This window comes from Lepidothrix coronata, unplaced genomic scaffold, assembly GCF_001604755.1.
Source record: "Lepidothrix coronata isolate B3197 unplaced genomic scaffold, Lepidothrix_coronata-1.0 Scaffold46, whole genome shotgun sequence".
NCBI classification, from domain to species: Eukaryota; Metazoa; Chordata; class Aves; order Passeriformes; family Pipridae; genus Lepidothrix; species Lepidothrix coronata.
In genome coordinates, this window is record NW_016690226.1 from 1,908,109 (window position 1) to 1,931,370 (window position 23,262).

At 41.7% G+C, this 23,262-nt stretch overlaps 1 protein-coding gene across 8 annotated transcripts in view; it reads right to left on the reverse strand.

Annotated features, from left to right (window-relative positions):
- Positions 1–23,262, reverse strand: part of B4GALT4 (beta-1,4-galactosyltransferase 4) — a 40,399-nt gene that overhangs the window by 7,537 nt on the left and 9,600 nt on the right. The window contains exons 1-5 of one of the 8 annotated variants that reach the window (XM_017814745.1): positions 19,202–19,221; positions 18,653–18,777; positions 5,695–6,174; positions 4,752–4,984; positions 1,113–1,300 (exon numbers count right to left, since the gene is read on the reverse strand). In XM_017814745.1, coding sequence (XP_017670234.1) covers positions 1,113–1,300; positions 4,752–4,984; positions 5,695–5,962 — 689 coding nt within the window. In that variant the 5' untranslated portion in view covers positions 5,963–6,174; positions 18,653–18,777; positions 19,202–19,221. Of the gene's footprint in view, positions 1–1,112; positions 1,301–4,751; positions 4,985–5,694; positions 6,175–11,666; positions 11,807–16,538; positions 16,562–18,652; positions 18,788–19,159; positions 19,177–19,201; positions 19,340–23,262 lie in introns of those variants that run through there. The other 7 variants (XM_017814746.1, XM_017814744.1, XM_017814752.1 and 4 more) reach the window with 7 other exon arrangements.

The following is a 23,262-nucleotide window of genomic DNA, read 5'->3' on the forward strand; positions in this document are numbered from 1 at the left end:
AAGATCTCTTAATAAAAGCAAAAGTCCATCTGCAGGTTTAACTAAGAAAAACACTTGCAGGAACTAAGGCACAGGAGGTTAACTAAAGCCCCTCAAGCTTTGTGCCATGTTATTTGCCTGAATTCTACGTGCCTGTCAATTAACTAAAGCTAATTGAGAGCTAAGTGTTTCTGTTCCTTTGGTGCAATGACCATCATGTAACCCTCAGCATTCTCTCTGCAAGACACAGTGATCCAAATGCCTGTCACAAGCTTAGTTCATATGCATGTGTTCAAGTTTTCGCTAAATGACTGAAAAGTGAATAAATATTATTCTGTATAAGAATTGGAACATCCCACTTCTTTCTCCTATATTTAACAAAGGAAACTCAGAAGTGAAGAAGAGCTTTACTTCAAAGTACTTTGAGATCAGCTTTTGCAAAGCCCACTTCTAATCAATATTTTGAGTGACATGACATGAAGTGAATCTTGAAAGAAACAACTTCAACGAAAACACTTCAGTCATTAAACTCACCAAGCTCACAAGCCTTTTTTCTCTAAGGTGGACTGAACCTGACTTCTCACTTTAAATTATTTGTATCAGGCAAGCACTTAGGGGACCCATTTAAAAATCAAAATGATGCTGTGTCAGACACTGTTTAATCAAGTAATTAAAGGATATTAATCCTATCCCTTAGCAATTTCTCACACTTGAGTTCTCAATATCAGATATTACCTCTTAAACAGCAAAGGTAAGTGGCAAGTTTTGTTATAGTAAGATTACACCCTCAAATCACAGGACTAATAAAATGCAAATGCACTTTTAGCTTTGACAGAAGGTCTCAGCACAACCTCTGGCACGTTGCTTTCCTCTCACAACACCCTTTAACTCGACACCAGGAACAAGCATGATGACAAGGATCCTTTGTACAGGTGACCACAGGGCAGATCTCAGACACGTCTGTACAGATATGTGCAGTCAGAAGGCACTCCAGAGAGGTGAAGTGTTACCACCAGAAACCTGGTGTCAAGAGGAAGGGTAGATACCAGCATACAGCCCCATCTGAAGAGGAACATTATGAATAATGTGGTATTTCCCAGTTTGATATTCTTTCCACATTCCTGGGTTCCTACCTGTATCCAGTATTGTTCCTGCCAACTACAAGGTGCTTTGGCTGTGTGTCACACATGTAAATGTTAAAGTCATTTTCTGGCACCAAATCCACATCATGGAAAATGAAACAGTCCCAGTTCGCTTCTTTTAGGGCCTCTAGGTATCCTACATTCAGCAGTTTAGCTCGATTAAATTTGGTGTTGCCAGCCTGTGGAAGAGAATGGAAAAAAAACTCTGAAGAAGGTGTCACAGAGTTTAAACAAGAACTATTCCCAGGCACTGGTCCTGACCACACAGTTTGCAACCACATCCATGGGGCACAGCCTTTACAGCAGTAACTGCACAAGGAGCTGCCCCACAACACTGGGCACAGCATCAGAGTGGCCAGTGATGCAAAGGGTTTCTTCAGTCTCTATTCATCACGAAAACACGCAGCCAGGGCCAGGAGAGCCCACGATTATCTGGGCACCAGAAGTATGAGTGATCCATGATGCAGTTTAACTGTCATTGCTGCACCCTGTCCTGGAGTTCCCAACAGGCTCCATAGCAAAAGGGGCATCAGTATACAGTTTAGAAACTGGTATTCCATACAACCATGTCAGAAAGGCTTATGTAAATGCTTGGGTTTTTTAAACAAATCAAAACCCAACCCCCACATTAATCCCATGCTAACTAGTTTCTAGATGTCAGAGCCCTTGCCACAAATGATTTATGCTTGTCCACTCGGTTTCAGGGATAGCAATGCTGGAAGAGTTCCCTGTACTTCCTTAGATCGCACACAGGCGGCAGAGTGGGGTAAAAAGCGGATCTCTTCATTTTTAACTCCTACTTAAAACCTGATGATGCTGCTGCACGGGGCCACCTCCTAGCATAGGACTTCAACTGACTCGTACTAGTCTTCATTGTTAGCTTTTGCTATAAGTGAGTTTGTATTTGCTTTTCAAAAACATAATTTTTCACCTTTGAGGTATAGGTATATACATACACACATAGCAGTTTTGTAAGCTTATCATGTCAACATTCACTGCGGAGCAATAGGTGTGCTTATCTTGCTATTTAGTTTTTACCTGACTGCACACATGTTCCAGCCTGCAGAAGGTTTTCTGCCCCTCAGGATAAAGTGGTGATTTCCCTCACTTTCCCACCTGGGAGCCAGAGGGCCCAGGCCTGGACTCCCAGAAACAGACAGGGCAGTCATTTTCCAGAGCTAGGAACCTGGTGTACTTGAAAGAATAAAAAAGACATTTTCAAGAGAAATTGCTTGGAATTCTAGCAAATTTACTAGAAAATACCTGGACGGAAAGAGGCTCCACAGAAAATGATAAAGAAGCTGGCCTCCCCAAGCTGAGAACAGGTGAGCTGTAGGGAAAAGCTGTTGTATACAAAGCATGTTTTATTGCTCTAAAAAGTAATGCTTTGCTCCAAAGCAGCATTTGTTCACCATCACTAACAGCCATCTGCTTCTGCACAAAGAAGACTTATGGGATTTATGGCTCTATACCTGCAGGCCAGAAAACACAGTTCAGTGCCCACTCTGAGAAATTAAGAGATGGATAATCAGTTGCTTCCATTCTCAGGGAATAAATTTTACAGGAAATATTTAGATATAATTCACCCAAAATCTATGATGTCAAATTTCTGAGTGGGTTTTTTTTAGTATGTTTGAGGGGGGAAGGAGGGGATTTGTTCATTTTGCTTAAAATGTCCTGTATATGAAAATAGCCATCAGACGATCTCCCCCTGCTGCTGAAAAGATAAGTTATTGAGTGAACAGAACAAATCCGATGGCTGGTAAGGTACATGTGGAAAACATCACTTGTATTGAGTATCAAACCCAGCCTAGCTCAGGAGCAGCATCTACCATCTGCTGAAGTTCTGTTTTCCTCATCAGTGCAAGCCACCACAGCTGCTAAATGGCAGCTGATGTTGCTTTCCAGGAAGGGCAGTTTTCCATGTCAGACCACATGCTCAACAAATAGCAAGACTTACTCTCATACTTTATCAAGGAGAGAATTGTCCTCCTTTGTTCCTATGGAAGAAGAACACTGACCACAAAACAAATTCACGTTTGGAAAGGAATTATTCACCCTTTAGAGATTACAAACTCACACTGTTCTCAGCACAGCTCTCATGTATGCACACATTTACATAGAGAAGCACGATTTTCAAGATGTTACAAGTAGCCCATAAAGAAGAAATCTGGAGTACACCCTTCAATGGCTCAGAGAAAAAATACAAAAGATCCTTTCAATAATCCTCCTCCAAAGTAGACTGTGTATTTTAATAGTTAAATCCTGTTTTTCTTTCCTCAAAACATATTTAAAACAATTAATGACATCACAACTGAAGAGTAAAAATGGATTTTCCCTAGAAGATTTTTGTTAGACCAGTCTTTGGGTACGCCTATCTACATGGAAAAGCTATGTGAAAGCTTCCAATCTTCCAAGAAAAATCTCTGCTAGAACAAGTCCAGACTTGACAGTGCTGCTCACATCAGACAAAACTTTCATACTTCTGTATTACTTTTTGCTAACATGACAACAGCAGTTCTCCACCTCGCATATTTCAATTAAATAAGAAGGTATAACCATTCTCCCAATGATTTATTGCTCACCACTGCTGCCTACCTAGAATGAGTCAACGGATGTACAATTATAGTACATATTAATGCAGAAAAAAAAGCCTCAGTTTTTCCACTCTACAGGCCACATGATGACTCTAAACAATGGAAGAACAGTCCACTCCAAGTGAAAATATCCTGCCATGACTTTTGTTGCTGTTCTGCTGAAGCACTCAGCAAAAGTGTAAGGTTTCATCTAGAATGCACTGCCTCATACTGGTTAATTCACTCTAGGTTCTTTAAACAGAAGGAAAGAGAAACTGTATTAATTTATCACCTTTTTCTCCTGCTGTCTGAAAAGTCTGTTTAGAATCAAAGCAGAATATGTAAGTAAATGAGAGTAAAAGAAAGTAAACATGATAAGAGATCAAGGAAAAGACAACATATTACAAAAGAGAAATGTATACTGCTTCTAGCTCATGCAAGTAGGATATAAACACCTTGATGAAAGACAATGATGTGGACAAACTTGTGCTCAAGTTTTAGCCACTAGACCCAGCATTGCTACAAAGAATGTAAAAAAAGAAGTTAATAAATCTTCCAGGAACAAAGTGCTCTGCCATGACAACTTCTTCCCACCACCCTTGCTGGGCAAATAAAGCAGCTACAAGCAGTAGCTGTCGTGTTTAGTTTGAGAAAGCAAAGGTAAGTACAACCACATTACACACGACTTACTAAGCACAACAACCAGCAAGCAGATGGGGGAGAAGGGTTGGATATGAACTGAGGCCTTCGATTCAAACAACTCCAAATGTAAAGACAGAAAACAGGTCAGCCTAGTCACAGCGTGCATACTGCAAGAGAAAGGAGTTGCACTAGCAGTGCAGAAGGTGCTTACCTGGAACGTTAACTCAGAAACAGTAAGGTACTTAGACTGAGAAATCAACGCCAGTTAAAAGACACTGTTAATATTCCCCAGCAGCTGAGCTCAAAGCAGGCTTGGAGGACTGATGTGGAAAGCAGAGGCAGCAGCCTCTTCCTGGGCTGCAGGGCACCAACATCACCCTAAACCAAACACATCTCTGCACTGTTGCCTCACCTGGTGAATAACGTAGATGCCGTAGTTCAGCTGCTGCCTTTGCAGGAAGGGGTGGAGGTGCTCCAGGAGGTACAGCAGGTGCTTCTCTCGATTGCGGTGTGGGATAAGGATGGCCACCTGTTGCAGTGCTGAGCACTCCGTAGGGTGATAACGGCCCTTGGCTACCTGAGGGTTCTCCTTTTGCACTTCTTCTAGTGTAACAGATGGTTTGAAGGTGAGTTTGCTGGCACCTCCTGTAGGAGAAGCACAAGGACCTCTCCTGAGTCATTTCAGGTTGTGGACAGTCCAGTTGCTTAATGAGGCACTCTTTAACCAGCACAAGAAACCCAGGTTTCCTTGCCTTTCTGAGAGAAAACTACTGCTACAAGGATATTACACAGGCAGTGGAAAGAGAGGGTATCAACTGTCTAGTTGCTTAAACTGGGTGTCCAGCCACATCCAGGGAAGAAGAGCTTCAGCACATACAGCAGTTGTTGGACAAACACTGTCACCTTGAACATCCCCCTTTCCTCCTTCCCCTGAGCTTTTATTGCTGAGCATGATGAATGGCATGGTCACAGGGTATGGAATATGGGGTCAGTAGTCCAGGCTGTGTCAACTCCCAACCTCCTGCCCACCCAACCAAATTTTATGGGGCCATAAAAGAGAGAGACAAAGCCTCAACAGAGTACAAAGGCTGTTCAGAGTACCCAAGTTACTGCTGCATTACCAAAGCTGTTTCAGCCAAAAATGCAAATCACAGCACCACATGGGCTGCTCTCCCAGCCGGACCCGCACAGGCAGTCTGTGCCACAAGTCACTTCCTCATCCAGAAGTGCTTACTGCAACTGGCTGTGTTGTATTTGTTTCACAGGAAAGATATCCAACTGTAAAACCACAAGGAAGTCAGCAGTACCAAAGCAGATTAATTTATTAAGAAGGAGAGAGAAGCACCATCACTTACGCAGGTACGGAGACAGAGCTGGGCAGGGTCCCTGAAATGACTTCACCACAGGAACATTTGCACTTGATTTGATCTTCATTTCCTTTTGACTGTCCACCAGGCTAGTTACCTTCCTGAAAACCTCCATCATGCTCTTAGCTTTCGAAATTTCCTGTCTGGAGTCCACAAAGTAACTGAATGTGGTCCATAGCACCATCAAAACCAAAGTGACAAGCACCAATACTTTGAACTTAGAGAAGAGGTGAAAAACATTCAAGCTCAAGGCCATGGTTCTCCCTGATCTGCAAACTGTTTCTCTGCTCTGGTGCCAAGGCAGGTCACTGCATATCCCGTGGGGGTGAAACCAAAGTTCCCAATGAGAAGGTCACAGTAAGGAAGTAAAGCTGGAGGTAGGGAGGGCTGCCACACTTCCTGCAGTTTTGCAATTCATGGAGCCATAGTACTGTTTGCTCTTCAAATATCATGAAATATGACTGTAACCTGGACCACAATAAAAAAAAAAAAGGAAGGAGAGAGTTAATTTCTATCACCTCCACTGCTACACTTTCACAGACTCCATGAAACCAGCTTATGACAATATACGAAAGGAACAGCATGTATGAACAACTGGTCAGAAAATAAGACACAGCCACAAACAAGCTGCATGATTTTATGCAAATCATTTTCCTGTTTTGTTCTCCTCTCTGAGTCTTTTTTCTTCTTTTTTTTTTTTTTTTTTTCAGATCAGAAAGTGCAACCACTACCCCACATTATGTCTGTGTACGGTGCCTGGCAATATCCAGGCTTTACTACTTCTATTCCTAGCAAAATTAACAGCAGCTTAAAAGCAAGAGATTCTGCTGGCTATGAGTAAAGCTAGGTCCCCAACAAAATAAAAACCACATGAACTTCTGCAGAACTAAACTGTTTTCTTCTGAAAGAGAGTAGTATTGATGCTACATTGCTCTGCAAAATGCAGTGTGTATCCTACAACACTTGCATCAAGAAATCATTCCTTCATATCTGCTGCCTGTCAGTACAACCTCAGGGGTCTTTGCCCAGTATTCCCCACTCACATACTGCTGCAGGGGGCAAATCTTCCTGCTTTTTAAGGAAAAAGTTCATTCTTTCAGTGTTAGGTCTGTGAGGATCCAGCCCTTTGTTCCATTTTCCTGCCCTCTTTCAAGAGCTCCATTTTCATACAGCCTTTCACTGACATCATACTACACTTACCACTCAATACTTTTGGATGCTATTATCATCTCATAGCAGAGAAAGAATGAAATTTTAATACAGAAAGCTTTGATATAGAAAACACAGAAGAAAACTGCTACCTGTGAGAAGAACAAGGACTGAGGCTAAGTGAAGCAAAGGCAATGATTAAAGACAATGTACATGAAACAGGCTGGATCAAACAGAAGAAACACATTGTGAGGCTATTCTATACCAGTTTACAAAATATGCATGAGACCCTGGAGAGATACCAGAGGCAAAAGGAATACAGTAACTCCACATTCCCACTAGATTAGCCCAGGTGTCTTCTGAAGAATTTTGCTGATTCATGGGGATGTGTGTGGGACCCTGACCTAGGACGGACAAGATGAACTACTGGATGTACTGCCCAAGCTTCTCGGGGTTCCCTGGGAATGACCCGCTGCTGTTCCCCCTGGCAGGCACTACGTGCAGTGGCTAACCTGCTGTCTCCATTCACACACAACACACAGTGTTGCCCTAAGGAAGCAACAGAAGAGCTTTCCATGACCTTACTACTAACAGTGATAGAACTCCACATCCAATTCAACCACAAACAGCAGAGAGAGCAAAAAAAGAGAGAAGCTACATCAGAGAAGAGATTATTACTTACAAGTACAGGCAGGGGAGAAAAAGAGGAGAGGGAAGGGTTCTCCATAAATAAATAGAATTTTTTTAAAAAGCCATGCAGTCATATTATAACCACACTTTTTGAAGGGTTTTGCTGTTTTGTTTTGTTTTTTTTTTTCTCTAGCTAATCTTCAAGAACACAAGGACAGAATCACTAAAACAAACAAGATGGGAATCCTGAGTTCCTCTTAGTCCTCCTCTCCCCATATTCTGGCCCTTGAGAACACATTTTCCAATGACTTCTTTCTAATCTTAGACAAATTACACTGGAAATCTGTCTGCCTCATTTTTTAAAAAGATATTGAGAGCACTAAGCTAATTTTTCTTTAACATTCTTTCCCCTGATTTTCCACACAGGAAAACATCAGAATAGCTTGTAAGGTATTGACAGCATGGGTCTTTATTACTCTATAAAGAAACCAGAGAATGAATAGAACTAGTTTTTCTTCTGTTGATACCCATTAGCTCCTGTTCTATTGTCAGAACAGGAAAAAAAATTAAAAAACAGCAACAGAGCAACACCCAGCATCCGACTGACCTACAAATAAGGAAATCTACACAGTTCAGGACAGCTGTATACATGTGGGAAAAACAAACAAAAAAAAGAAACCAACCAAACAAACAAAAAAAGAAAATAAAAAAAAATCAAGAGGATCAGCAAATCTAAGCTTCATGCTGATAATACGCACTATGTTCTACCATCAGTTTGTAGTGAACAACTGGAGAGCAACTTTGAGGAGCAGTCAGTAACACATTTCACAGATACATTAAGCTCAACTACTTGCAGTGTATTATCACCAGAACAACAGGGATGCAAACAAAAGAGAAAATGTCCACCCTTCCCCCTCAGCTTATACTCTGCAGTAGCTGTGTACAGGAAATCAGTGATGAGCTCTACGAACCATCTGAGCGCAGTGTGGACCCCACAGGTAATATCAGCCTGTAATTATTAAATCAAAGACCTTATAATTTGCTTATCTAAACTCTACCCGCAAGTTTCTATGGAATAATCTAAATTGCTGCCTTTCATAACCTCTCAGTTACTGTGCAGTGTGCAGCAGGTGAAGCATGTCCCCCGAGGGGTGTAATCTTCTCCAAAATAAACCAAAGGCACCGCTGCACAAAATGCATACAAGAGGAGGGAATTTCCTTCCCCATCACCCAACCCAAATGTGTCCCAGATTAACCTGGGCTGAAAAGGACAATATAAATTTTAAGATACTGAATTTAATATGCAGGGAATGACTATGAAGAGGTGTTTGCTAAAAATCAATTTATTATTTATTATATTCATAGCTTCCCACTTTATCAGAATTGAACTACAATTTTTAAAATAAGTTAAGACAGTTGCTCACCACTGATATGCAGACTAGTGCAAATGGGCTGTCTCCCATAAGAAACTCTTTTTTTCCTCCACAAATAAAACTAAAAATGAACTACCCATGGAAAAAGACATAAAGAAACAACAGGAGGCAATTGGCAGTATTAGTCAGAAGAACAAGGCTCTAAAATATTTTGTTGTGGTTGTTTTTAAAATTCCAGGATGCAGGTGTAAAATTGCTTTTCCGTGTCCTGTGTAACCAAGACCCCTGTCACTTTGAGCAACAGGCCCACATTTTCACTTGTCTTCTTTTTGTTCCCTATGTACCTATGGAAGCACTTCTTGTCATCTTTGATAACCCTAAATCGTGGTTGATGTATTGGTGGGGGGTGAAAAAAGATCACCTAGTCAGACATTATAACGTGCAAACAATAATTCAATCAAAAATGCAATACTAAACAAATCTTGCTTTAAACAATAGTCTCTAAGACACTGAAAACGTGGTTCTTGTTTCTATATTTTGTAACTCAGGGTTACTAACCCTCAAACATGGGTGGGAAAACATCTGTGGTGCAACTAAGCTCTTCTCATAGCTCTGAAACCTGATTCTAGCTATATCTGCCCATCATCAAAGGTACCAAGAAACTTTCACAGGGAACATAAAGTACAACTCTTGTGAAGAAAATTCTCAGTGAAGTATAACCAAACCTAGTTTAGAAAGTTACAGTTGGCTAGAAGGGCACAGCACTTCAGGCCACAAGGTCAAAACCACCACAGTACACATTTGAAAATCCATGACTGAAAAAAATTAAAGAGAAAAAAACATAGTTATCCAAATATTACATTAGTCAGAATTCCAAAATCAGTGAAAAATGTGAAAGGACCCCACCTACATGTAGATATACTATCTAGACAGACACTTTAACGCAACTCTAAATATATCCTTAATCATATTGAGGCACAAAATTAGTGCACAATCTGCATTCCCCAACATCTCATCTGTACCAATAACCATCCCTGTGCTCTGCAGCTTGTCTGGCAACTCAAGTTCTGTAGCCTAAGTTTTTTGAAACGTGCCAAACCCTACTTGCTTGTTCCAAGGTTCTAGGCACTGCTCACAACAGGCTTCCTGCAGGAACTGATCAGAAACACAGAGCCCTATGACTCCTCCCTGAACAGGGGGGCTCCTCTGTTCTGATTCCTGAGCCTGCTGGCAAAAACATGACACCCCAACTTGCCCTTCTCGATCCAGGAAGTCTAAAATAGTGAGGAAGGTTCCAGCATGGACAAGACTTCTTGCGAAGCAAACTAGGAAAATTAGAACCCCATCCATTTTCATCCAGGGTTTTCCCAACAGAAATACACGTGCATTGGAGTCTGACACGCTGTGTAAGCACAGAACAAGTGAGCAACAAACGTACAAGGTGGTTCCCCATGTAAGGGCTGCAGGGTCAACCTACCCATTTGCCTAGCAGCCTGAGTGAAGCCACTAGCACTACCAAGCTCAGACATACCCAGAAACACGGGACTAAAAGTTGTTCTTTTTCATCTAAGCAGAATTCCTAAGTAGACAAAGTCAGTATCAGCAGGAAGGCTGATAACGGATAGCCCTGATCTAGATATTAGTGATGGAAAGTAACCTTATAAATAAAATTTGTAAGTAACTGGAGTTGATAAAAACTCGTTATTTTCTAAACATTGATTTTTCCCTGATACATTTTCAGAAAAAAATTGCCATAACTATGCTAAAGCCTAGATTCATATGATCACTTTTTTTCAATAAGTAATGCTTAACAGTAATAATAATCAGTGATTATTATTAAACTGCCTAAATTTTATTTTTTTAATGTTTGCATTTAAAACAACTCATCCTGTAAGGAATGCTTGCAAGATAGCTCCAGAAAGATATTTTAATTTGATAAAAGGAAAAACTAATTACTAATTTATACAAAATAACTTTGTGACTCTACCTATTTCACACTGTCCAGTAAGGACAGGTTTCCCATCACACAGGATTTTCCAGAAGCTCCTGCGACCTCATCAAGCTCTCGCACAAATTCCACAGGTAGCAGAACAGGTTCAGCAACAACAAGAATTCACTTTAACCTAACTGTAATAAGTTCAAGCAGGAAACGAAGCATGAAAGAGTTCTTTGGGACTGCATTTATCAGTTCTGTACCATGCAGACAATTATTTATTATTTTATCTAGGCCAAAATCAAAAGCAGCAATGGGTTTGCTCTGGGAGTATGGCGAAGAAGTACAGTGATCTTCTTAATTAAACCCACCCAGAAGGAATTGAATTAAATTCAACTGACAAGGTAGAAAGATCACCTTTTCTATGCAGGACAGTTCAAATCCTCAAGTTTTACAAGTGTCTACACCTGCTCCTTTCACAGGCATTTCCTTCTTTTCAACAGATTAGTTTTTTAGTAGGGCATTTAGCCAATAGTTTTTGACACCTCTTTTACGCAACGCTTTTCTAATCCTATTATCTCTTCCTATTTAAAGCCCACCTATTTAAACTGCACTGAGAAATGATGAAATCATGGGCTATTTAAAAACAAAACAAAACACAAAAGACAAACAAAAGAAATTCAATCCTGAAACAAAACCCTCTTCCACTTCTCAGAATTTCAAGCTAAATGAAGAAAGCACACTAAACCACTCACTGCTGCTGCCACATCCCTCCTTCCTGTAGAACAGTCACTCCAAAAAGTACGGAGAGCACTTCGCAAGCAGCAGACAGTTTTCGTCCAGGAAACCCCACACCATAAAGAGACCTCTGTTACCTCTCACACGCTCCAGAAAAGAGTCAACTCAAATCATAGGATGAAAGAAGGAAAAAAAAGAAAAAAGTGCCAACACATCCCACTTTTCCCCAGACCAAAGAGGCTCTCTGGTGCCGTCCCACGTGCCCCTCCCTCAGCTTATGTCCCAGCCTGGGATGGCAGACAGTCTCCATCCTCTCTTCCTGGCACAGCAGAACCATCACAGAGGCACTCAGGCATACCAGGACAGAAGCAATACTGCTTACAAATAATTCCCACAACAAACCACTCGATTAGAAACAAAGGCTCAAGCCTTTGCTCCTAAAAGCAAACCACAATTTTTATCAGTGTCCTTTCAGCATCTGCTCCATTTGAAGATCTTAAATATTAGAGATACCATTCTTCTTATGTATATCAAGCTGACAACCCTCTTATCCATACCTTGTGGAGAAGTCGAGGTGCTCCCCCTGGATTCCTCTCCGTTATTCCCTGGACATACCAGTTGATGACAATACCACCACTGACAGAAGCATCTACTTTATGCAACCAGCCTGGCTCAGTGACCAGGTTTTTCATAAAAGGTAACTCATTATTGCAAGGTTGTTCCTCACTGGTGCTTTTTCCACCACTCAGCCCCACAACACTCCTCTAGCAACCTCATACGATCAGCTGGATGGAAACAATCAGAGGTGTTTCTCTGTCATCTTGTCCATCTGGGGATCCCCCAGGCTACCAGGGAGACAGCACTGCAATGTCAGCGGTGCTGGCTGAACTCTGGTCTGGCACACAGCTACCTGGAAGAGTTTTGCTGCCAATCTTCCTAAGCCTCCTCCCCAGCTGTACTATATTAAGCAGGCACACACACTTCCTTCAGCAGAGTTGCACCTACATTAGAGGAATTTATAAGCACGCCTGTGTCTGGTAAGGTGTAGGTTTTCCTCATGCTTTCAGTCAACATACAGATAACACCTAAAGATATAGAAAGGATGAGACCTGAGTAGACATATGGTATATGGGTAAGGAGGATTGTACTTAACATGGGGAGAGAAAGGACAGGTACAGCCTCATGATGAGTGTCAAACTCCTGTAACTTGAACCTGTTTGAACTCTTTGTGCAATAAGTACATTCCAAGCAGGTAGGTATTTGAAAGTTCTTCCAGTAAGCTTCCTCTATGCCATAAAGTTCTTATCTACTATCAGGACTGCACATGAATTTTGAGGAAAGACTTCCTCGTTCCAGACACTTAATAGTGTGGAAAAAACTTTTAGAACTATTGCATGTTTCAGCTTATCAGTCACATAAAGTCAGACTAGCCTGGATCTTGACTGTCACAGTCCTAATCTTTCTCTATGGTTCAGTCCCCAAACTATACTTTCTCTGCACCAGCACAGGCTCTCATGGAAACATGGGGTTAGCTGCATTGGGAGGCAAACAGTATTTCTAGCAACCTTCTGTAATCCTTTGTCTACACTTCCCACTGAAAAACGTCAGAAAATCTGGTACGACAACCAGCACAAAAACAGTAGCTCAGCTTTCAGTTAACTAGGCATGGTTATTTTAGGAGAATGGTAACAGACATTTCCAGACAATGACTGGTAACATTCTGCAAGCTCTTCAGAACCAGACAATTTTACAGAGGAAACATATGAGTTAAAAAGAAACAGAGCAAGGTGCACTTGCAGGGCCTGGTTACAGTAATAGCCACTGCCAGCTAAAATATTCCAGTCATGTCAAGAATACAGATACACAGATGTGCTGGCTCCACATTCTTTTCTTACTATTTATTACTTGATAACTAGACCAAAAGTACTGGTAGCTCCAACTCCCTAAATTACAAACTAAAAAAGATAAAGAATACGTAACACACGAGGAAATAACTGTGGTAGTTTAACCCCATATGGCAATTACGCACCACAGCCACTCCCTCACTCTCCATCAACAGTGGGATGGGGGAGAGAATCAGAAGAGTAAAAGTGGGAAAACTCATAGGTTGAGATAAAAACCGTTTAAGGGGACAGAAAAGGAAGACAATAATAATAATAAATAGAATAACTGTGATCATAATGATAATTAGAATATACAAAACAAAGGATGCAATTGCTCAATACCTGCTGACAGATGCCCAACCAGCCCCTGAGCAGCAGCCCCTGGGCAGCTTTCCCCTCAGCTGACATACTGAGCATGATGCCATATATTATGGAATATCCCTTTGGCCACTTTGGGTCACTTGTCCCAGATATTTCCTTTCTCAGCTTCTTGTGTCCCTCCAGCCTTCTCACTGGCAGAACATGGGAAAAGTCCATGACTTAGGGTAAGTGCTTCTCAGCAACAACCAAAACATAAGTGTGTTACCAACATGATTCTCATACTAAATAAAAACCACTCACCTACCAGCTACTATGAAGAAAAAGAACCCTATCCCAGCTGAAACCAGGACAATAGCCTACATACTTTGCTTACACAACTTACAGTCTCCGTGCCTGTGGGCATCACGGAAGAAGAAATTGCAACACATGTAAATGAGAAAAGGCTTGGCAAGCAAATACAATAAATCTGTTTCATACAAAGGGAACATCATAGCACAAAAGCACTGAAAGAGCACTCTCCACACATCCTTAACTCTGACATGCAGGACAGAAAAGAAAGTAGGAGCGTCTCAGTATCTCCCCTATCCCTAACGGGGACACCATTGTTAATCTACTCAACATTACCCCAAATGAGGACGCCTTTATGAACTGCTCCAGCAGGAATCCCTTCCATAGGCCACAGTTCCTGCCCGAAAAACCTGCTCCTGCATGGGCTCCTCTCAATAGGCTACCCTGTGCCTCCAGACATAGCATGCACCCGTGAGCTTTACCTGTGAGCTCTATTGATGTCCAGAATAGTAATTACAAACTTCTACCACCTCAGATTAACCAACTGACATGTTTTAACAGTTCATCCAGACAGTCACTGCTGCATGGTATAACTATTCTGCCACAGCTACACAAACCTATCTTCAGGTAGACAAACTTGAGGCAACAATTTCTCCAATGCAGAAGAAATTTCAGTTGATGTTTTAACTTAATACAGAGCCCTAGAGCAATTTTGGCTTTAGCATTACTCAGTTCTTTACATTTATTTCAAATATTAGACAGTGGACATACAGCTACTATTAACACTTCCAGTCAATATGGTGAGCAAGCAGCAGACATTTTTACACAGTCACATTTCACTTATAAACAGGCCAAACTCTTCTAGTGCCTAAAACATCACTTTAAGACTTCTGAGATTACCAGAGGAAAAACTTATGCTTTCTTTACTAAGCAAATACAGACCTTTTCTGCAAGTGACCCAACATCATTACCAAGCACAGGCCAAACGAACGGGTGCTACTCCAATACTTTCCTAAGACGTAATGAACCCTGATTTTACGCTAGGAAATGCAACCTAACATCTCTAGGCCAAGAAACACATTTATGAATGGACTCTCTTGTTACACAACTACAGTTGAGCCACTGACCTCACTGTAAAAGACACGGCACTGTCAGACTGAGCGCAGCTAAAGAGACAGAGCGAGGGGCGCAGCAAACAGTACTGGCACAGCCTGTAGCTCCCTAAATGCTTACTACGGAAATACCTTTTAAAGAAATGCAGCACATTATAAAAACACCTTCCCTTCCAGGATGAGTGGAACATCCTGAAAAAACACATGGTAGAACATTTTTCTGTGAACACATGAATCTCATGTGTAATGGAATGCTCAGGTCACTATTCAACTCAGCAATACCCCATCTTTTTCTGGCAGCTGCTGCCTTGTTGGAGTGGCATCAGTCACACAGATGACAGAATGTCAGAAGCTTTGACACTTTATAAAAACCATTTCAACACAGTCCTGGCCAAATTCCTAACTCAACTTTCTCCTGCACAAAAAATAACATCTGAGAAAACCACTAAATTATAACAATGCACATTCTTATTTCGACTTCACAATATATTTTTTAAATTAAAGTGTCGGACACAGAGAGATAAAGTAATACAGAAGTTAAGTAGTGTAGACCTATGGCTACCTAGTACACTTATAATTTTCAGTTTACAAGTATCTATGAACAAAGTTGTGAAAAAAATGAAAACTAATAAAGTTGAACATGTATTATGAAAGCATAACTGAGAACAGAATCCCATTATTTGTTTCTCATGAAGGTGAATGAGAGCATGAGAACTGCACCAAAGACATTTCAGCTTAAGCTTTGTTAGGCATGAAGAGATTTTATTTTTTATTATTATTATTTTTGCAGGCTTAGTAAGAATTACAAATTGTCAGGGCCTACTGCAAAGACAGCTATGACAAAACTGCGCAGATAGCGTGACTTTTTTAAGCTACCAAATGTACAGGACCTTTTCCATGTCAGAACACAATTTATACCTATGCCAATTTTCAACCAATCTGCAGATGGATTTTTATGCAGGAGAAAAGTTTCAAACATACAAGTTAAGGGCTCTAACTCAAACCCTTTGGAAGTGGTATGGCCTAGAACAGCATTTTCAAATTCAAAACTAGTTCAATGTTGCAACAAGAAATTTTAATCAAATGCTTGTGAAAGTAATTCTAAAAATATACCCCTGAGACTCGAGATACTATTAAACCTTTTGGACAAGCAGCTCAGTAAAATTTCAGGCAGAAGAAGACAGTGTATCATTCTTACATTTAGTTACTAATCTCTTTTCCCCATCTCACCACATCTTGCTGGGGTGTTTGTGGATTTAAGGGACACTTGATGTGGGCTCCTTCTCTCCTATTCTCTTGGGGCTAAAGAGCTCCTGTCTCTCTACAACCCTTCTCACCCAAGCAGCAGATGGGCTCTAGCTCTTTTCAGGAAGATGAGAGAAGGTCGAGGGGGATGATACTTAACTCAAAAGCAGAGTATCGGAAAGTGGCTCCTTTCCAACACTTCACTTCTCATTACTGTGCAGGTTTTACCCCTTCTCATCTCACTGATGAATTCATTTAGCTGCAGGAGTTCAGAAGTCAACCACAAGACTGAAGACTGAGGTGAACATAGGATTAGTGCTGCAGATGCCCAACCAACATCAGATCCAAAAATGTTGCTGTTGTTTATAACTGCATACATTTAGGACCATCATTATTTCAGTTTAAAAGTATCATCTGACTTAGAATGCATGATAACTTTATCCCACAATTCACTGCCTTACAATAAATATTACCCAGCTGTTGCTCTCAGGATACTAAGATGACACAATCATAGCTGTAAGGCATGTTACTTGTAGTTATGCCAAAGCATTTCAAACAGAAGACACAATGCTTATAAAATCCCCTAAATATGTTGAAAACTGTTATGAAAAATGTGATGGAAGCTCTCTCTCAGTGTTTTACAACATTTCCAAGGTCCCACTTATATGCAGCGCAAAAACCTAGTCTCTGAAGCAAAAAAAAAAAACCACAGCTAGCCAAGTTATACACCTGCTGGGTGACTTTTGAACTACGTATTTGCCAAAAAAGTAGTTTTTCAACCAAGCTCTTGCATCATTCAAACAGGCTACAGAATCTGTAGGCATGCCACCTTCAAAATAGCAAAACCCAAGTTCACCAAACTCATTCGTGTAACTTAGATTTAAGACCATATAATAAAAACACAGAAATCAAACATCCCTCAACTTCTATTTTTTCCTACATATTATTTAAAACAGAAGGACTTGTCAACTCAAACCAGAGAGAAAAAGAAAAAAACAAGCTTTCCAAAATTAAAAAAAAAAAATTAATTTCTTTCTTCTAACCAAAAAGTATTTGTGAAAAAGAAACACAGCTGTTTCAAAAATGACAAAGAAATATCTACATAAATCAAAAACAAGATCAATCATACTTAAAGGAACTCTTTACCAAGAAAACTCATTTACAGTAACAGTATCTTGGATGAAAGGCGATACTTCACACTGTTAAAGAAAGGTTCACGAAACATTAGCAAAGTTGAATACTGACAAAGAATAATGTAAAACCCCAAAGCCATCCTTTACAGTATTCTAAATTTAATCAGTGTTTGTAATTAAAAACAGAAGACTTATAGAATCATCACTGAGTTGCAAAGAAAAAAAATAATCTTTGGAGAAAGAACATCTCACATAACTAGCAATCTTACTGACAAAAATAGTAAATATTTAAGTTGAAGAATGTGAACTGAACCCAAAATGAGTTTTTTTGGTTTTTTAAATGTTAGCCATTTAAATTACAACAAACTTTCATATTCCCCTTCTCTAAACCTCTCTGTTGAAAACTGTCTTCTAACCTGACTCAGCTGTCCCTTGGGAACTTCCATAGCTGTTGCATGAAGGGATAGAAAAAAAATGTTAAATCCACAAGAGATCTTCATTGTTAACTCTTTGAGACAAGCAAGTGTTATTAAGAAACTGAATGCATGTATTCTCCTTTTTGACTATTACTGCCCTAGTGCTGTGAAAATCTTAAGTGTGCAATCATACCACAGCTGTACTTTAAACACATTTATATTATGACTCAGAAATAAAACTTTCTTGAATACTCTTGCTCACAGTCCCACTTCTGCTTCTCCTCAACACCTGCAAACACATTTCCATCGTCACCTGGGGCATTTTTGTCAAATGAGGACTCCCATGAACCCGTGCAAGTCTCCTTTCAAGTTCTCTGATCGCTGTTCTGGAACCTTCAAAATAACACCTATTGCACTGAATGAAGCAATTTATGTCTCGTCAGTGAAAAAATGTTAGTGAACAGCATCACTTGCCCGTGGTCCAGTTTCTCCACGCGTGAAATGGAGAAAGTAACACCTAGTACTGCATTTACTTTAACCCAAAACCATTCAAAAGCTGCAGTTAAAATGCAAACACCAGTGCATTACAGCCGTCCTCCTGACTTACGATCCCTGATCCCGGTACAGTAAGTGCTTCCATCTAGCACGTAATTTTTAGATACGTAACTGTTCCCAATTATATCAGCAACGCTACGCTACAGGGCATTATGTGCCGGCAGACTTACTTGCAGGATCACACCCTAAGTCCTGCCTGTGATGGCCATGAGGGATTCCCCGCACATACAGGAACTCCCCAAGAACCCCTGAGCTGCAGGAGACGACCCAAAGTTTCCGCCACGTACCAGATGCTCTAAGTACGAAGAGGCACAATTAAACCTTTCGGTAACGCTGAACTGCAACACCGGCCGGGAACTCGTTACCCCCCGCGCTCATTCCCATACCCTCCCTCCGCAATTTTACCCGCTCCCGGCCGTGCTCCCCCTCTCCGCTCGCCCCCAGCGCAGGCGGCTCCTCGCCGCGCTCCCCCGCCCCGCACACCGAGCTCGTACTGACGGGGCCCGCGCCTCCCACCGCTCCCGGGGCCGCGGGGACACGGACCCGATCCCACTGTTACCGGGGCCGCAGGGACACGGACACGGATGCGGACGCGCACGCGCTCCCACCGCCCTCGGTGCCGCAGGGACACGCACCCGAGCCCGCTCCCACCGTTCCAGGGCCGCAGGGACACGCACCCGAACCCGCTCCCACCGTTTCAGGGCCGCAGGGACACGCACCCGAACCCGCTCCCACCGTTCCAGGGCCGCAGGGACACGCACCCGAACCCGCTCCCACCGTTCCAGGGCCGCAGAGACACGCTCCCGCTCCCGCTCCCGGCGCGCCCCCGACCCACCGCCCACCCGCGCGCGCAGGCGCCCTGTCCGCGCACCGCCCCTCGCTGCGCTCCCCTCAGCGCCCCTCCCGCCATGGCCGCCCCTCGGCCAGCGCGCAGATAGCGGGCCCGCGGGCCTTGTCCTCTTGGATCCTTCGGGCTTCCCGAGCAAATGCGGGAGGCACGTCTCCATGCCAGCGGCTCAGCACGCCCGAGGTGCCGGTGACGGTGGCAGAACTGTGCCAGCTCTTGCCATTTACGGGAATGCTGAAGCGCCCGGGTTTGTTTTTTTTTGTTTGTTTTGGAGCTGCAGGGGAGCTCCGCGGGCTTGGGCATCACAGTATTTGCATGGTTGGTGCTTGTCAGGAAGCTGAGAGTCTCGCGTCCTCTCAGAATGTATCTGGTGGAACTAGATGACCTTAAGATGATCTTAAGGTCCCTTCCAGCCCAAACCACTCTGTGATTCAATGGCTCTGTGATACCTAGCACTTCTTTACAGTGATGGGGCTCAGCAGGAGTTCTTAGAATCAGAAATCAGAACTTTAGATGCCTGCTTCCAAAACCTAATTGCTCAGGAAAGAGAAAAGATGCCTGCTTCCAAAACCTAATTGCTCAGGAAAGAGAACCTCACCTTCCCTAAGTGAAATTACAACAGGGCTTTTTGTGTCCAACTCTTAACAGTGAAAAAACCAACTAACCAACCAAACAAAACAAAACAAAACTTTTAAGTGTGCATGCCTGCATGCAGGGGTTTATCTGTTATTAGCAAGTTTCTGAATGTTTGAAAAAAGCCTCAAAATCAAAGGTGATTTCACCTACAATACAAATGAGATCACAGTATGGATTAACCAAAGTTCATATTGCTATAGTGTAACATTTGTTGTTTCTCCATGCAAAACTTGCCTGCCTAACTGCCCCTATCTGTCAAAAAGGCCAATTATTTTAAATTATTTGATCAAACAGCAGAACTGTTTCACTGACAATGGCAAGAAAAGCAGAAGGGGAGCAGAAGGGATGGCCATGGTGCTGCCCTGCTGAGCCCACCTGGCTCTAGAGTGAGCCTGCATACATGCCTGTCACAAGCTGGGATATACCATGCAGACCTCATACACTTGCACCCACCCATAAGGAATCTACCACCAAGCACTAGAAACGCCCTTCAAGAAAAAGGCAAAATTCATCATTGTTTGTGGAGAGAAATTACTTCTGTTTGAAGAACCAGAGAGGAGAAAGCTTCTGTATAAAATTGTAAGAAATTAAATGAAGGAGAACACTGAAATGGTCAGAAATAAGATTTGAGGGAGAATGAAGGATAGTATTAAATTCCTCCTCCTTGTAAACAGTAAAGGATGTTGATAATCCAAAATTAAAAGAGATGCGAGGAGTTGTCCAATAATAACTGTATGAGTGACCCCTTTTCTAATGGTATCAGTCACACCCACTGATAGTTTAGAAAGGTTTTATAATGTTATGTAATTGTCAAACCCAGATGCTACTTCCTAATTGTAATCAAATCTGCCAAAGCACATCCATCTCAAATATAGTAAGTTTCTGTCAGTGCTGTGTGAATCAGAGCTGTAGATACAGAAGACACTCTGCTGAGAGAGTGACAGAGAGAGTTAGTCATTATTTGCCCCATCAAAAGTGTACTGCTGTTATCCGGCTTGTCAGTCGCCACACATACCACGGATCTAATCAGCACGTATCTCAAGTCCCAATGCATGCAGCAAATCACATTCTCACTCATCCTACAGGCCAGCAAAGACAGGGAAGCGAACAATGGGACCTGAAAGTACTATGGCAGTGGTCTCACAGGATAGGGAAGCGAGAGGAGAGATGGCCAAAGGCATGTGTTGAAGATGCTACAAATGAACTGTGCTGTGCAGAGGATCTGAAAGTGTTATATGCAGTTGCAGGAATACTGTGCTACAGGGGTATAAAGGAGATACGGGAGATTTGGGCCATTGCAGTGAAGGCATTGTAGGGGATGTGGGAAGGATTCTGAGAACAGCAATTGACTCTATGGCCCATGGAATGCTGTGTTAAACTGATACAAGCACTTTTTTTATAGAAGTCCTTCTGTGTGTTTTCCTCCACAAACGTTCTTATCTCGCAAATTTAACATCTGTCAAACCTTGTTTAATCAGGTTTCTTTCCTCTGGACTGAATATTATGCTTGTTCCAAAATACAAAACCCTCTTGTGGATCTCATGGGAATGGAGCCTGTATTGAGAAGGTCCCTGAGTCTGGGTTTTCCTTTGGTGGTCTATCTTTAATCTTTTATTAAGCAAAACCTTACATTTTCTCCTACTTCAGAAGCTCCTACCATTGAGCTCCATGCTGCATGCAGATGTAGTACAAACTGTTTTTTCCCCAAATGTCCCAGTGACTCAAGGTTTTCAAAGCATAAAAATACGTCTTTTAAATCTTTGAAAAGGAGCAAAGATTATTAGTTGTGGAAATAATGCCATCCAATAAATAATTATCTGTAAACTTAGCAGTAGGTATTTAAGTGGAATGCTACATCTCCAGTTTGGAGAAGGACACACAGTTTATGGCATGCTGAGTAACATTTTTAAGTTGAGGTGATGAACAGACAAATTTTTTGTGTCCAGGAAATGGCAATGATATCAAACAGAAAAGCTGATACCTCATCAGTTTGCCTAGCACAACATAAATAGTTTCCCTCAAAAATCAAATCCATCCCAACAGGCTACTAAAAAATTGCTGATGAAGAGATACTGGATGTAGTTTGCTTTGACACAGCGCTGTAGAAATGGCAGAATTTCTGAACAAACAGAATTGTAATATGGGTTGTTTGGGTCTGATTTTGTTAATGCTGCTATTTGTTGAGCTGGAGAAGATTTTGAAGCCCTTGATGCTTCAGAGGTTTTTTTGTATTTTTTTAACTTTTGTAGATTTTAGAAGTAATTGTGTAGTAAATGTAGATTTTAATGTAGCTGTATATCTCTTACCCTTAGCATAATAGTTACACATACCCAACCCTGTTACACCATTTCATATCAATCCCTCTAAATTCTGTTAGCATGTTTAGTCTTCTTTTCCAGATAGAATTGTAGAAAAACACCTGTGTTTAAGAACATGGCACCCTAGGCCTGGACCAGGAGATATCACGCAGACACAGCAACCTTCAAGCCCAGAACTTTGGAGGAACTCCAAGGACTATACCTGCTGTGAAGAAGATGAAGATGAGCAAGAAGGGGTCCCAAATGCCCCCAGACCTAATTCCCCAAGGGGTGTGTCAGGGGGCAGAACTGGGCAAAACTGAGGGGTGGATAGACCTGGGATTGAATGGACCTTATTATAAAATCATGGAACCGCTGTCTGGGTGCACACGCAAGTGTGTATTTCCCTAATTAAAGGACCTGCTCTTTTTATCTTATGCACTAAATTGGCCCAAAGTCTTTTTCCCTGAGGTCTCTTTTAGGCAACACCCTGAAGGTTAGTTTCCTATTCACATAGGCATCAGTGACTTGAAATAAATTTTTTTCATAACACAACTTTTAGAAGATGCATAGCAGCACTGTTTTCTTGGACGCAGATACAAAGTCCACATTAGACGTTCTTCCCTGCAACATGTGAAAGCAGCCTTTCTTTTAATCTCTGTTCTTCAGTCTTACAGTTTAAACACAGGGGTTTTTTACCTGATAAATTGTTTGGATGAAAGCTGGTGCCATGTGACCTCTAAATGTGAACAAAAGCAGTGCCCCTTTCTTGCATGCAAGATGTGCTGCAGAGGAGTCTTTGGGAGGGAAATTTGACTTCCCAGGCAGCGTTTTGTGCGCAGAGTCCAGTTGGTGTTGAAGGAAGATTTGCCTCAACTTTTTAGACATCAGTGACTAAAAAGTCACTGACACTAGTTTTTTCCTGTAAGTGTTAATATAGTTGTGTTAAATCCAGAGTTGCATGATCCTATTTTTCATGTGTTTTATTCAGATACACCTA